The sequence below is a fragment of the Rhinopithecus bieti genome, unplaced genomic scaffold, assembly GCF_001698545.2.
Source record: "Rhinopithecus bieti isolate Rb0 unplaced genomic scaffold, ASM169854v2 scaffold_20175, whole genome shotgun sequence".
NCBI lineage: Eukaryota > Metazoa > Chordata > Mammalia > Primates > Cercopithecidae > Rhinopithecus > Rhinopithecus bieti.
Window position 1 is genome coordinate 989,402 of NW_016809984.1, and position 16,136 is coordinate 1,005,537.

Here is a 16,136-nt window from a genome sequence, read left to right on the forward strand (position 1 = left end):
AAAAAGTAGCCGGGTGTGGTGGCACATGCCTGTTATCCCAACTACTTGGGAAGCTGAGGCAGGAGAATTGCTTGAACCCGGGAGGTGGAGGTTGTGATGAGCCGAGATTGCGCCATTGCACTCCAGCCTGGGCAACAAAAGCAAGACTCTACCTCAAAAAAAAAAAAAAGAAAAGAAAAGAAAACAGCTGAAGCTGGTGAACAGCAGCTTCCCAATAAGATCTCAGGAGTTGGGTGAGCAGATTCAAGCATTCATAATGCAAAATGGCGGCATTTAACTGGTGTATGACCTTCCTCTAAAAATGCTAGACTGGGTAAGGGAAGAATACCTCAAGTGAAGATGTGCACAACTTTAGTAAACACACTGTGTGTGCAGCCCCTCCCAAGTGCTGGCAGGCCACCACGTGTGTGAACAGCTGGTCCAAGAGAAAAATCAAGACCGGGGAGAAATGGAAACTCTGGAACCATGCCAATGTATAAAACCCCATGTCAAGCGCCAAGCAGGGCACTTGGATCTCTCAAGTTGCCCGCTAGGCCCTCTTCCAAATGTACTTTGCTTTCTTTCACCCCTGCTATAAAACTTTTCACTAAACTCTCACTCCTGTTCTAAAACTTGCCTTGGTCTCTTCCTCTGCCTTAAACCTACTTCTGCCCCTCAGCTGAATTCTTTCTTCCAAGGAGGCAAGGATTGAGTTTGCTGTAGACCCATTGGATTCACTACTGGTAACAAAACCACAATGAGATACCATCTCACCTCAGTTAAAATGGCTCCTATAAAAAAGACAAAGGATAACAAGTACTGAAAATGGAGAAAGGGAACCCTTATACACTCTTGGTGGGATTGAAATTAGTACAGCCATTATGGAAAACCGTATGGGAGGTTCCTCAAAAAATTAAAAATAGAACTGCCATACAATCCAGCAATTCCACTACTGACTATATACCCAAATAAATTGAAATCAGTATGTTAATGAGATATCTGCACTTTCATGCTCATTCAGATTATTCACAATAGCTAAGACATGGAGTCATATCACCTGAGTGTCCATCAATGGATGAATGGATAAAGAAAATGTTATGTATACACACACACACACACACACACACACACACACACACACACACACACAAGAATGTTATTCAGCCATAAAAAAGAATGAAATCCTGCCATTTGCAACAACACAGATGAACCTGGAGGACACTATGTTAAGCCAGGGCACAGAAACACAAGTACCGCGTGATCTCACTCATATGTGGAATCTAAGAAGTTGATCACATAGAAGTAGTGAGTAGAACAGTGGTTACCAGAGGCTGGTGTGATTAGAGGTTAGGAGGGTATGGGGAGATGTTGGTCAAAGGATACGTAATTACAGTTAGATAGGTGAAGTAAATTTCAAGAGATCTGTTGTACAATAAGGTGACTATTGTTAATGGTGATATATTGTATTCTTGAAAAATATGTAAAGAGTAGATGTTATGTGCTCCTCCCATAAAAGTGATAACTGTGTGAGTTCATTTGTTAATGAGCTAGATTTAACCATTCCATTGTGTATATGTACTTTAGAACACCATGTTGTACATGATAAAAACATGAAATGTTATCTTTCAATTAAAAAAATGAAAAATATATGACTACATTATGATGCTGAACCATCTTGCACCCTAGAAGAAAGTCATAGGCAAAACCTCCCATTATGGAATTCGCTGTTTTAGTTCTTCTTAACTAAATCATTGATGCTTTCCCAGCAGAGTCTCAGTCCTGTCCCATGTCTTTTCCTTCCAGATCAGTGCAGTGCTTACTGTCAGAGCCCAGGGTTCAACAGCCTCTATAGCCACAGGCGCCTCTGCTATTAACTGCTTTAGCCTCCAGCTGTTTTGGTCCTCGGAGGATAGGCAGCACCAGCCCCCTGGGGTGGATGCAACTCAGTATCAATAAATTAAGAAGTAATACCTTCACCTTGGCCTCTCCAGGTGCCTGAAAAGCATAAGAACAGCTTCCAGAACTCTGCTTTCTCTGGGTCCCAAATCCTTAATTAGGGGCATATCCCAACGTGTTACTCGGCGCCTTATGTGCTCATGTATGGCAAACTCAAGGGATGTCGTAGTGCATGAAAAAATGAGAATTGCTTTAATTTAGGTGACTTCTATTTCTATTTACACTTATATAGCTCTAGCATTGTGCCAGGTACTATTCTAAGCAGTTTACACGTATTTACTTATTTAATCCTCTTAACAGCTCTTTGAAGTAGGTATTGTCATAACCTTCATTTACAGATGTGGAAACAGATCCAGAGAGGGGGACTAATTTGCTTGAGTTCCCACCGCCCTGGCTGTGGAAGAGCCAGGATTTGAATGGGAACAGCCTGATTTCTCCTAATCCTGCCAGTCGCATCTCTATGTGGCTCCCCAGAATTAAAACCCCCACTTCCTTCAGAGGTGGTTGCTGTGCAGTAATTAGGCCCCGGAATCTTCCCTCTCCTTTGAATTAGCTTGTCCTGGTTGATCCCGTGGCTAGCAGGTTCATTGCAGATTCTCTCTCTCTCTCTTTCCACTTCTTACTTCCCAGACCGACTGATCCTTTGGGGCAAAAACACTTGAGTTCTGCCCTCACCATTTTGCTGTGTCCTTCAATTCCTGTGACCTTGATTTTTAAGGGCTTGATTAATTTGTGAATGAATGTCCAGCTCTCAGGGCAGCTAACACCCTCCTGCCTTGTAACCCAGACTGTGTGCTCCCATCATGCAGAAGGGAGAGTTTCCAGCAAACCTCCCCAAGAGGTGCCTGTGTGTCCATCAGAGGACCATGGCCCTGCTGGCCTCCAGATGCAGTGCAGCACTACAGGCACTGGCTGCTGGGGCCATGAATCCAATAGCATTGCTGTGCTTCTTTCTCTAGCCTCAGTCATTACCATCGCAACAAGGTCTAACGCATACTTATCCTCACCATTTCTGTTTCTTTTCATGAAAAAAGAATTCCAATCATCATCATTATTTGTGCAAGGTCTTTAAAGAACAAATAGAAAGACATTCAGCCCATATATTTTCTTTCTCTAAGTAGTGTTTATTTAAATGCAGATATCCTGGTTCCCTGTGTACAGTTGCAAGCAATACCTATCCATTTAAATGTTAATAGGAGTGTAAACTTCAAAATCAAAATTTTTCCATGAGGGAGAACAGCTTTTTCTGGTTCTATTTAATGGTTCTCCTCGCCTTTCCTCCTCCACCTTCCCTCATTATCAACCTCCCTCTGCCCACTCCTTTCCACCACCCTGAGCTCAGTTCAACAAAGCATAAATGCACCTTTCTCATTTCAAAAATTAGAATGTTAAACGTTAGGGTCACGGAATACAGATAATGGACTCAAGCCCGACATGATTCGTGAGGAAATTTTTCTCTAGCTTGGCCTTTGCCTGCAGAGTCAAACTCACCATTCTGGGCTCTTTCCAAGGGGATTATTCTTAGGCCAGCTCCACATCATATTTTTCCAAGGCCTCAGAGTTAGGGTTTCCTCCTCCTTCTTGTCTTTTCTTTTCTAAAAGGCAGGAAGAGATGGGGAAAGAAATACAAGCTATATATATGTTCCTGAGTACAAATGCTGCTGTGGGCACAGTTAGCAATCACAAAGAAATAAAAAGGGAGTTTCTTACCCCTAAAGAGAGGAGATTGACACATAGGTTAACGAGGATGGGCAGGAATACATGTACAGGCCTTTCCTCGGGCAGAGAGGCAGTCGGGACCTACTCAAGTGCAAATAAAAAGCAACAAAGAGTTTTTAATCAATGGAAATAACGTCTAATGCCTTTAAGTGCAAATATGGGATAGAATAACCTTCCTGAGGACCTCATGGGCCAAGTTTTGTTGTGATATCTGGCTTCATCTTCCTTTTCTTTCTTTTTCTCTCCTTCATTGCATCTTTTTTTTTTTTTTTTTTTTTTTTGAGAGACAGAGTCTTGCTCTGTCACCAGGCTGGAGTGCAGTGGCACGATATCGGCTCACTGCAACCTCCGCCTCCTGGGTTCAAGTGATTCTCCCTGCCTTAGCCTCCCGAGTAGCTAGGATTACAGGGGCATGCCACCATGCCCGGCTAATTTTGTAGTTTTAGTAGAGACGGGGTTTCACCATGTTGGCCAGGCTGGTCTTGAACGCTTGACTTCAGGTGATCGCCCGCCTCGGCCTCCCAACATGCTGGGATTACAGGCACGAGCCACCGCACCCGGCCCTGCATCACTATTTTTATCCCACTCTACTGTGTGCATTTTGTAAGCCTCCTTAAGTCTTTTTTGGAACATGGCAGGACTATTAATACATAAGTTAGAATTGAGTATATCAATTTCATAGATTTTGATCCCATTATTTTATTGCAGGTATTCTTTTTGTTCCCCACCTAGTTCTTTTTAAATAGTATTCTGTTTTTGTTTCACAGAAGCAATAGCTTTCTTCTCTTGTCTCTCTGGGGATATCAAAAATAATTTTGAAAATTTTTTCTTCTCCCTGTAACTTGTTTCCATAAGTTGTTTTCCTCCCCATTCCTGGGCTTTTCTCAGCTATATGGAGATGGTTACTTGTCTGCTCATATTGAAAAGTGCCTAGAGCACAGAATGAACCCCAGTTCAACTGGGGCTTCACTTCAACAGGCGCCTGAGGGGAGGCTTCTGGGGCACTGCTGGTGTCTGTAGGTCTTTCCTCTGTGCTGGTCATCCCCAGAAAGTCCTCTCCCAGTCTCTAGGCTGGAGGGCAGAGCCCTGGAAGCCAGGTCTGAGAGCCTAGTAGAAGAGAGCTGGAATCAGTGCTAAAACTCAACATCCATATGCACACAGTCCGTAACTCCATCAGGGTGCTGTAGTGAACTTCAGTACAATACCCTGACCCTCAGCTGTGCTGGCCGACCCTCACTTGTTGATCTCCAAACCTGAAGACTGTGTTTTATGACCCCCTCGCACCCTGATCCCAGGAGTCAAGGAAGAGAGGAATCCCTCAGCGATGAGTGGCCAAGGGGATGTAGGAATCTAGATCCATCTGAAATAACTTCCACCAAATCCCTGTTTTATCTCGCTTTCTTCTGCTTCATGACCAGATCCAGATGGACCTGTTGGTGCCAGTTTATGAGCCTTTTGGGGATTCCACAAGTTGGTTTTCAGCTTCTCTGATGCTGACTTTAGATTTGACTCTTTAGGTCCAATTTTGACTCTTTAGGACAGCGTCCGTCAGCCCTGCAGACTTTTGTTGTTGTCATCCCTGTCTCCTTTTCTATTTTCCCCATCCTTGAAGACTTCTGTCTTTCTAAGAAATCTCTTAACTGTAGTCTGGCTTGGTTTAGGAGGAAGAAACGCTAGAAACATTTTTTTTCAATCTACCGTTATAACCCAATACATCTTTAGTTGCATTATTTTCTCATGTAACTCAAGAATGCAACTCACTCTTCTTGTAGTACACTGGTTTTGAGATTATTTGTCAATAAATTATGTAACTACTTTGGATCTTGCTCTCCTCATCTGTAAAATTGGAATATTTCTTGTCCTATCTACCTTACAAATTGTTGTTGCAGCTTCCCTGAGTTACCACATAGGTCTAAGGACAAAGTCACCAGCTGTTCATGCACGGCTCTGGCAAAATAAGGTTTTCAGGGTGACATGAAAATCTTTCCAGGTCAGTGGAAATACAGAGGCCGGGCCTCTGGTTTTCATTCTTGTTTCCAGATCAACAACTTAGCACAACCCTTAGCTTCTGCTGACAAAGCCCTTTAGGAGGAGGCAAAGAGTACCTAATCTGTGTTAGAGGGCAACAGCCCCTCCCCAACCTGGAACACAGACTTTTGGAAGAGGAATTATTGTCTTCATTTTGCTGCTATTTTGCCTTTTCCTCCATTTTCTTCTAAGTAAAATACTTTGTTCTCATCCTCCAACAATTCTCACCTTCCCTCTTTTTCTGATTTGCATTTCCATTTTGTTTTTCTGCCCAGCCCACTTTCCCATCCGTGGCCAAGGTGGACACCTCTTATTGACCCATTTTCCACTTCATTCCCCCAGGCAGAACCTTTGCTTCCTGGCATCTGCAGAGCCTGGGGAACAGTACAGGCCTTCCAATGAGCAAGGCCAGGTGACAGCTGGGCCTCCAGCAAGGTGGGGCTCTGCAAAATTGTCCTGTCTAGTGCTGCCAAATGGGATAGGATTTCTCCTACAAAGAAGCCTCCATACACCAAAAAGGGAAGGGCCCAGAAGATGAATGTGCTGACCCTTATACCTCCTGTTTGTTTGTTTGTTTGTTTTTATCGATATATGATATTTGTATATTTTGGAGGAATACATGTGATATTCTGATGAATGCATAAAATGTATAATGATCAAGTCAGGGTATTTAGAATATCCATAACCTTGAGCATTTATCATTTCTTGGTGTTGGAAACATTCCAAACCCTCTTTTGCAGCTATTTTAAAGTATACAATACATTGTTGGTAACTGTAGTTACCCTACTCTGCTATCAAGCATTAGAACTTATTTCTTCTAACTGTATGTTTGTGCCCATTAACCAATCTTTCTTCGTCCACACCCATCCCCGCCTCTGGTAACCGTGATTCTGCTCTCTACTTTGATTAGATCAGCATTTTTAGCTCCCACATGTGAGTCAGAACACGCAACATTTGTCTTTCTGTGGCCTGGCTTATTGCACTTGACATAGTGACCCCCAGTTCCATCCGTGTTGCTGCAGATGACAACATTTCATCCCTTTGATGGCAGAATAGTATTCCATTGTGTATATATAACACATTTTCTTTATTCATTCACTGAAAGACACTTAGCATGATTTTGGTGTAAAAACACATGAATCAATAAAACAGAATAGAGAACCCAGAAATCCACATATTTATAGCCAACTGATTTTCAACAAAGGCAGCAACATACACTGGGGGAAGGACACCCTCTTCAGTAAATGGTGCTTCAGTAAATGGAAAGACTGGATACTCACATGCAGAAGAGTGAAACTAGGCCCCCGTCTCTCACCATGTACAAAATTAAACTCAAAATGGATTAAATACTTAAATGCAAAATCCAAAATTATACGTCCTGTTTAAGGAAGTATAAGCCCCTTAAAGGGAAACCTTCTTTTCATTGAAAATAAGCTGTTCTCTCTTTTCCTCTTCCCACCACCTTTTTGCCCTTGAAGATGGTGGGGAGTAGAAGCATTGGTAGTAAAAAGTATCCCATTTCCAGGAGATGATCCAGATGGGATCACATGTCAAGTGGGGACCTTTCTCTACTGAGAAGGCAGCTCAGGCCTCGGTCACTCTAGAGTCTCTTGTGGTGGTGGGGAAGGCAGGGATTAAGGTATAGGGCTGGTGGCCATGGAGACAACATTTGGGGAGATGGAGGGAGGGGACGGCACAGGTGGTTCAATAAAAAGGGGCAGAAGTGCTCCTTCCCTTCTCTGACTGGCTGTGGCTGCCCACACAGGCCGCTGGGCTCACAAGCTCCTATTGTGATCAAACCATGCTTTCCATGGTTCCCTCTGACACATAGGGTGATATGAGCATGGGGTACAGTGCTGCATGATAATAAGGCACCCTGGGCAGTTCCCATAAGTGACTGTGAGCATCACTTCTACCTGGCTGGGGCAGGCATCCCAGGTCAGCCAAGGCAGACAAGGGTGGCCCTAGCAGAGCAGGAACCTGCCCTGTGGCTCTCAAAGATCTCTGCCTCTGTCACTGGAGCCCTGTCCTCCTTCCTCTGCAGGCCTCTCCTCACCAGAGGGAAGGGTCTGCTGCTGTTCCCCTCCTGTGCCCCATCCCTCCCCACTCCCCAACCAACTTCCTCCCTGGCCGGGGGCTGTCAAGTGTCTGATGGTCAATGTCAGGACAAGAACGGTGGCCTGGATCCCTCTATAGAGGGGTCTTAAGCCAAACTGCACCATAGATCCTTTTGTTTGCTCCACTGGGGTTCCCCATGGGGTGGCTGGAGTGAGAGAGAGGAATGGAGGGGGTGGGACCTGGACACCTTTTGAGGTATGTGTTCTCCAAAGAGACCTGTGGGGTGTTTGTTTCTTAGGGTTGAGAAAAGATTGTCCAGGCAGCAGCTGGTGTGCTTGCATGGGGTGTTGATGTGGTTTGCTTCAGGCACTTCCCTTGGACAGACAGGGACACCCAAGGGTCCTCCAGGCTGCTCTGCAAGCCACCGGGGAGCACAGACCCTGGGGCCGAGACAGGGTAAATAGCTTTGCTCCTGTGTGGAGCCCCATTGGTGGGGCTAGGGCACAGGCTCAGATGTGGGTGGGTGGAGAGAGGGCCCAGGGAGTTGTGGTGGGTGTTGATGAAGGGTAGAGGAGTGGGTGGCATGACCAGAGGGTCAGAAGGTCAAGCTCCAGAGAAGGGATGATGGATGAGGAAAGTGTGCCCGGAGCTGGTGGGGGTTGGGGTGCGGTGGGCACGTGGAAGCGTAGGTAGGGGGGTTGAGAGCATCTCCGGCTGCCTCTGGGTGCAGGAGGGCAGAGGTGGGAGCTGGGGAGGAAGCCAAGCCAGATGCTGAGTGGCCAACTGAGCCACGGCAACAGCTCTGCCCTCTCCCTTCTGCTAAAAATACTGCCTTTCCAGACAACCCTCTTCCTCTTGGAGCTGATGGGTCAGCCAGGCGTGGAACAGAGAAGGGCCTGACTCAGAAAACGGGACTGACCCGGGGGTGGAGGAACTGAAGCAATTGCAAGGAATGGATCTGCTCTGGAGCTTAGAGAAGAGCAGAAAGTGTGGCTCTCCTCCTGCAGCCCTGCATGCAGGGAAAGCTAAGCCCGGGAGCCAGCTTGGAGGGGAGAGAACAGAACACCAGACCCCCCATGCTGATAGCTTCCCCTTACATGCAACCTCCTAGCCATACCAGGAGAGCTTGGCAGGTGCAGCCTGACTGCCCAGATCCAGCAGCCCATTGCTCTGGTTCTCACCTGCTTGGAGAGGCTGAGATGCTGTGTTTGGAAGCTAAGAGTGCTGGACAGGTCTGGGTTCCAGTCTCTGATCTACCACTTACTAGCTGTGTGCCATTCAGCAAGTTGCTGCATTTTGCAAATAGGAATAAAGATAGTACCTGTCTCAGAAGGTTGAGATAGATACATAGATAGGCAGGCTATGCCTGGCACAAATGAGGCATAGAAGAAACGGCCACGATATTGTGATGATCTGTCCCTGTGCTTAGGAGCCAAACTGCTGTGGCCTGTTTGTGCACACAAGGATAGTCACCACAGGGGCTTCTCCCTCTACAAAGATTGTGTGCTTCTATCTGAGAAGGGCAGGTTGCCTTCCTGCTCCTGGAGGGCTCCTCCCTCCCCGCACCCGCCCCAGGGCTGGGGTGTACCCTGGCCCTCAGTCCCAGGCTCTGCTGCTGACTGTTGCTCGCCTGCTTCCCCACAGACCTGCGCAGAATGACGGCTGGCTTTATGGGCATGGCGGTGGCCATCATCCTCTTTGGCTGGATCATCGGCGTGCTGGGCTGCTGCTGGGACCGAGGCCTTATGCAGTACGTGGCAGGGCTGCTCTTCCTCATGGGAGGTAAGGCTACAGGCTCGTCTTGGGGGTGGTGGTGGACAAGGTCCTATTTACCACAATTTGGGGAGAATGGCCAGAGGGCACAGCAGAGGGGACCATGACGTGACTGGGGTTCTCATTCACTCATCCATTGGTTCACAAGCACTTCTTGAGTTGCTTTTAGCTCCTCACCACTGCACCAGCTGTTGGGGATACAAAGGAAAATAAGACACGGTCCTCACCTTCTGCTCAGATCTGACTGCCTGTGTGGAAGAAAGACACTGACGGAGATGATCATGAGATGGGTGGTTACAGCAGACGGAGATATCACACCTGGAGCAAGCGTGAGCCCAGGAAGTGCTTGGGCATTTCATTATATGCAGGCCCCGGGCATTGGTGTGAGAAGCCGGAAGCAGGTGCTATCTGGGGACTTTCTGTCCAAAAGCCTATGACTTACGGGTCCTGAAGCTGCTCCCCTTTTGAGTAAGGTGGGGGTGGGGCAGGACTAGACCCTCTCTTATATCTGTCTCTCTTACTGTATTATTATACTGTCATGTGCGTAGGACCACTCCAGTGTCCTTCTAAAGGGATTCTACATAAGGAGAACTGCACAGCTATGTGGGAATAGGGGTCCAGTCCATGGAAAGTAAGTGCCTCTTCTTTTCCTGTAAGAGCTAAACTGTGCTTTTTGGTCTCCTGGCTTGAGTCTCAGTCCCAAGCTGAAGTTGACCACTGGGTATGTCCATCACCATCTACCCCTCAGACAAAGGTAGATGGATGGTTTGTGTGGGGCTCCATAGAGGGAGGGTTGGGCCTGGACAGAGGGAATTAGAAATACTGTAGCTTGGCCGGGCGCGGTGGCTCAAGCCTGTAATCCCAGCACTTTGGGAGGCCGAGGCGGGCGGATCACGAGGTCAGGAGATCGAGACCATCCTGGCTAACACGGTGAAACCCCGTCTCTACTAAAATACAAAAAATTAGCCAGGCGTGGTGGTGCGCGCCTGTAGTCCCAGCTACTTGGAGGCTGAGGCAGGAGAATGGCGTGAACCTGGGAGGCGGAGCTTGCAGTGAGCCAAGATCGCGCCACTGCACTCCAACCTGGGTAACACAGCGAGACTCCGTCTCAAAAAAAAAAAAGAAATACTGTAGCTCACGCCTATAATCCCAGCACTTTGGGAGGCCAAGGCAGGAGGATCACAAGGTCAGGAGTTCGAGACCAGCCTTGCCAGCTTGGTAAAACCTCGTCTCTGCTAAAAATACACAAAAAATTAGCCAGGCATGATAGCGTGCTTGCCTATAGTCCCAGCTACTCGGGAGGCTGAGGCAGGAGAATTGCTTGAACCTGACAGGTGGAGGTTGCAGTGAGCCAAGATCGTGCCACTGCACTCCAACCTTAATAGAGCAACACTCCATCTCAAAAAAAAAAAAAAAAAAAAAAAAGATTTATGGAAAGAAATAAAAGTATAAAAGTGAGTCCTGCATTTAGAAACAAGTGTGTTACACTTTAGGCACCTGGAGCAAACACCCAACTCAGGTCGCTTCGGTGAGCCACCAGGCTCTGGGTTTCTGAACGGGGCAGAGGGTGAAGGAGAAGGCCATGATGGCTCTTTGTCTGCAGGTCCAGCTGGGGACAGGAGAAGTTCATTGCTGTAGATGTATGGAGAGATCTCGGGGCCTAGTGAGCTGTGGGATTTGGCTTGAGTTCTGAATTTATTGAAGGTCTACCCTCATTCCCTTGAAACACAGCCATTCTGTGCCAAAGACAAGCAGGGTCTTTCCAAGGAAAAATCACTCAGGGCTAAAAAACCCTCTGCTATTAGAGTCAGGATGCCCCATGCCACAGCTGCCTCCTCGGTAAGTCTCACACCTGTGGTTATGGCAGAGGCTGGGGGAGGAGGAGGGGGTTGTGCTGGCTCCGTCTAATAGTTTCCACTCTCCTTCTCGTCTCCCACAGAGACAGAGGCTGACAAAACCAGGCATATTCCCTGCTCTGTGCCTCGCAACCCCTTCGGTGAAACAAGGAGTCAGACTAGCTTGATGATTTCCACACCGTATTTTAGCAATGGAACCTTTTTTTGGTTTTCCCTTTGCCATCCAAATCTCACGTAGCCCCCCAAGATGTGCAAAGATAAAAGTGGAGCAGCTCTGTTTGCAGTGAGTGTTCTCTCTAAGACTCTTTTGGATATATAAAGGCAGGCTCTGGTGAAACAAGGCTTTCCTAAGGCTCCAGGGAGGCCTCCCAGGAATCCAAGAAACGCTGAGCAAACAGGCCTGGGGCACATAGGAATCCAGTGAGCCCCGGGGGCCAGCTCTCCTTCATCTCCACCTCTTTGGTGGCATTTGAGGCTCCTGCATGGTTTTCCATTCTCCCCTCTCTTCATGCCAGGCACAAGGTTCAGATCCTGCCCAGGTGCTAAGTCTCCAGGACTTTCCAACTCTTTGACAACTGCCCTCCGGCCTGCTGAAGTCAGCTTCCAGAGAAAAAGATTGCGTAATTCGCTGGTTTATCTTTTCCAGACAGGGAACACATCACTGGTCAAACAATAAAGGGACAGAATTGAGTGACAGTGGTTGACCAATAGATGTGACTGTGGTAGGGTCACTGGGCTGTATCCCACTTAGCTGAGACCTTGGTGAGCACCTTCGCAGGATGGAGGGTGGGGGCAGTGAAGGATATGAGTGTGCCCGGAGCCCTGCCCTTGGATTGTGGTGAGGCACCTCCCAAAAGCCCAGGGCTCTGGGGAAGACCTCTGAATGCCCCTGGGCTCAATTAGGAGTCAGAGGCCCCTTACTATAGGGTGAATGAGTAAGAGCCTTGCTTACCTTTGTCCAGGCAGTGGTTCTCAACCACTGCACATTTAATCACATGGAGAGCTTTTAAAAAATTACTGATGCTGGAACCCCACTCCAGACCCATCCAAGTGGAACTTCTGGGGGTGATCTTAATGTACAGCCAGAGTTGGGAACTAGTGGAAGATATGAACTTCCCAGTTCTTTCTAGCGCTAATATTTTATGATACTAGGAATGAACCTGTTGGCCAAGACCTTTCATGATTTTTTTTTAAACTCTAGCCTTTAAGGACTATTTCTGCATACTTTATGCTGTAAGAGGTAGGGCACGGCTGAGATGGGGCCTCAATTATTACTGGGTAAAGCTCATCCAATCTTTTCCTACTGAGGGTGCCAGGTAAATCTGCTTTCTTGGGGACACGCAATCTATTTTTTAAGTGGCAAAACCATCCTTTAAGATACAGTGTTAGCATCACAGAAAGATTTGGGGAAGCTGCTGTTCTAAAAGCTGCCTTTTGCTGACTGCAGCACCGTCCAGGTTGGAGTAAACCCATCTCATCCACAGATCAGGTTGCCTTCTTATTTGTCCCAGTACATTGTTACCTGTGTCCATAGGTAAAGCCATGTCTTCCTGAAAGAGTCTGGGGAAGAAAGGGATGTCCACATACCTTGTGGGTACCATTAGGCACCAACAGAAGGAGCTGGAGAACAATGCTACTAAGAGCTGGTCCCTTGAAGGGTGGTCTTTCTTGAAGATGACTCTCTCAGGGGTGGGAGGGCACTTCCTTTCTTCTCTAGTTAGGGTTCTTTCCAACTGGGTTAGACACAGCTATGGGAGTCCAGAAGTCCCAGGCAGCTGCCATCTGCTGACTGTGAGCTCGGGACTAGGGAAGGAGCAGACTAGAACAGAAGCTGCACTTCCCCCTTCCTTGCTTAGCAGATACAGCAATCAGAGCCTGGGGCATCAACCCAAAAATGATGCCTTGACCTCTAGAACCCTGTATGTCAAAGAGACATGTCAGCACCACCCCTCTCAGAACCTGGCCAGTCCCTGCTCTCTAGGAGTTAATCTTTAGGGGTTGTCCTGATGAAGAACTTGGAGAGTAAGCCACCTGTGACAGCCACCTCATGGATACAGCAGAACAATCAGCCACTTGAACTATAGAGCGTTATCACAAAGCAGGACAGAAAGGCCCCGTGGCCTTAGCTTTCACCCAGGCTCAGGTTGCAGGCATCTATAACCGAGCAGGAGCCCGAGGGGTAAAATGGGGCTACAAGTGAGAAGGGTGGGGAGACAACATCGACAGTGCCTGGAGCTGTCCAGGCATGGATGTGGAGCAGGCACAACAGGAAGAGGCAGCAAGAATGAAGAAGGTAAATTTGGAGGCAAGAGTTCAGAGATGAAATTGCAGGTGACTTCAGAGGAAACTGCCAAAGCCAACATGAAAATGGAAGAATTCTATTCCCAACCTCTTCTCTCTTCCGATATGAAGGAAGATGGCCTGCGCTGGGCACTTTTCTGTTCCAGATTTAACTATTTCCTCGTCAAAGTGGGGGCACCCTGCACCCTGGGAAAGAATTAGCTACGAATTGTTTAATGAACGCTCAGCCCGGAGGAGATGATTAATTAAGTAGGGCAACTTTGCTGAACCAGGAGGCCGGGGGTGGCAAGTGGGATCCAGTTTTCCCTTTGGCAGGGCCTTCAGGGGAGAATCTCACCCAGACTGGCACAACACCATTTGTGTACCTGATGATTCACCAGTGACATTCAGAAACTCAGGAACAGGATGCCACCAGGGAAAGACTGCAGGCCAGGGAGCACGTGACTGCTATGAGTTCCTGTGATTCCCTTGCTGGGTGCACCTCAGTACCGCTTCGTGGATACGGATCCCCAAGATGAGTGTAAGCATCAATGTATGCCCCACGCCATCAAGACCCCTCTCACACACCCTCTCACACTCCCTGGAAGACATCCGTCACCTCCTCCCCAATTCAGGTCTAAGGCTCCATGATCTTTTGTCTAGGCTAATGCTGGAGCCTCCTCTCTAGACACCCTGACTCCACTCTGGCCACCCTGCAATCAGTCCTTCACAGAGCAGTTAGCATAATTTTATTTAAAACCATAAATCAGATATGTCAGTCATCTACCGTCAATGGTCAAATAGCTTCCAGTTGAACTTAAAATCTGAACTCCTTACCCCTCCTCAGAAGCTGTTTGTAATTGGGCTCATGCTGCCTCTCACCTCCTTTCCTGTTTCTTTCCCTAAAGTCGGGTCACTCCCACCACACTGGCTGCCTTTCTACCCTGGAACACCCGAAGTTTTACTTCAAGGCCCTGGAGCAAGCTGACCTCTTTGCCCATAGTGTTTCCTTGTAATCCCTTGTGGATGGCTCAATTTTCCAATTCAGGTTCCACCCTCTTAGAGAGGGCTTTCTTGACCACCCAGTTTCCTGCAGTCATCTAGGTACGCTCTACACTTTATTTAATTTTCTGTAGCACCCCCTTTATTTTCCAAAATGTTTGTGGTTGTGTTTTCATTTTGGCTGGTTTCTTAGGAGCTTAAAACAACAAACACTTATTATTTCATAGGTTACATTTTTCAGAATCCCAGGTACAGCTTAACTGACTTTCTGTAGAAAGTCCCATAAAACTGTGATCAAGGCGTCATCTGGGGCTGAGTTCTCATCTGATGTTTGAGGTCCTCTTCCAAGATCACAATGTTGACAGAATTCTTTTCCTTGCAGCTATAGAACTCAGAGAAGTTTGCTTATTCAAGGCCAGCAAGAGAGAGAATTTCTGACTTCCTCCATCTCTGACCTCTAGACCCTCTGTTTGTTTGTTTGATTTTTAATAGGACTTATATTTTAGAACAGTTTTAGATTTACAGAAAAATTGAGCAGATTGTAGACTTCCCATAGTATCCTCTGCCACTGTACCCAGTTCCCTCTATAATTAACATGTTGCGTGAATATGATACATTTGTTATTATTAATGAGTAAATATGTACATTATTATTAGCCAAAGGCCACAGTTGACTCGAAGTCCCTCAGTTTTTACCTGATGCCCTTTCCTGTTCTAGGATCCCATTCAGGACACCACACTGCATGCACTTCATTCTCGAGTCTGCATAGGCTCCTCTTGGTGTAGCTGTTTCTCAGACTTTCCTTGTTTTTGATGACCTTAGCGGTTTGAAAGAGAACTAGTCAGGCATATTGTACAGTGCTCTTCTGTTGAAACTTGTCTGATGTTTTTCTCATGATTAGACTGGGTTAGGGGTTTTGGGGAGAAAGAGGTAAAATGCCATTTTCAACACATTATTTCAACATGATTTATGACTGTTGAAGTTGCCCTGACCATGTGTTTCTCATCTTTCCACACTGTAAAAGTATTTTTCCCCCATTCCCATGACTTCCTTGGAAGGAAGTCACCACGTGCAGCCCACGCTTGAGGAATGGGACGTGAAGATGGAGTGCTAGGATGGAGATCCTTGAGTATGCAGTAGCTATGTAATTTGGAATTCTTCCACGTGGGAGAGATCTGTCTCTGCTCCCCCATTTTTTATTCAGTCATTTATACCAGTGTGGACTGATGACCATTTATCTTACACTTTGGGTTTAATCCAATACTACCTTCCTTTGTTGCTCTCATTGTTACAGCTTTGGCCATTGGGAGAGCTTTCTGTTGGCTCCTTTGCCCCTTTGAGATATCTCCATCAATGTGGGTTTTGGTTTTGATGATGATGTTTTGTTTACTTGCTTGTTTGAGCACGTAGTTTTTGAAACTGCCAGGTGCTCCAGGCTCATCTTATATATTTCCTGCCCAGTCCTGGAATCAGCCATTTCTCCAA

The 16,136-nt window shown here is 46.9% G+C and overlaps 1 protein-coding gene across 1 annotated transcript in view; it reads left to right on the plus strand.

Moving 5' to 3' along the window:
- TMEM178B (transmembrane protein 178B) overlaps positions 1-16,136 on the plus strand; it is a 407,053-nt gene that overhangs the window by 363,891 nt on the left and 27,026 nt on the right. Inside the window, exon 3 of the mRNA XM_017891080.1 lies at positions 9,385-9,522. Coding sequence (XP_017746569.1) covers positions 9,385-9,522 — 138 coding nt within the window. The remainder of the gene's footprint in view (positions 1-9,384; positions 9,523-16,136) is intronic.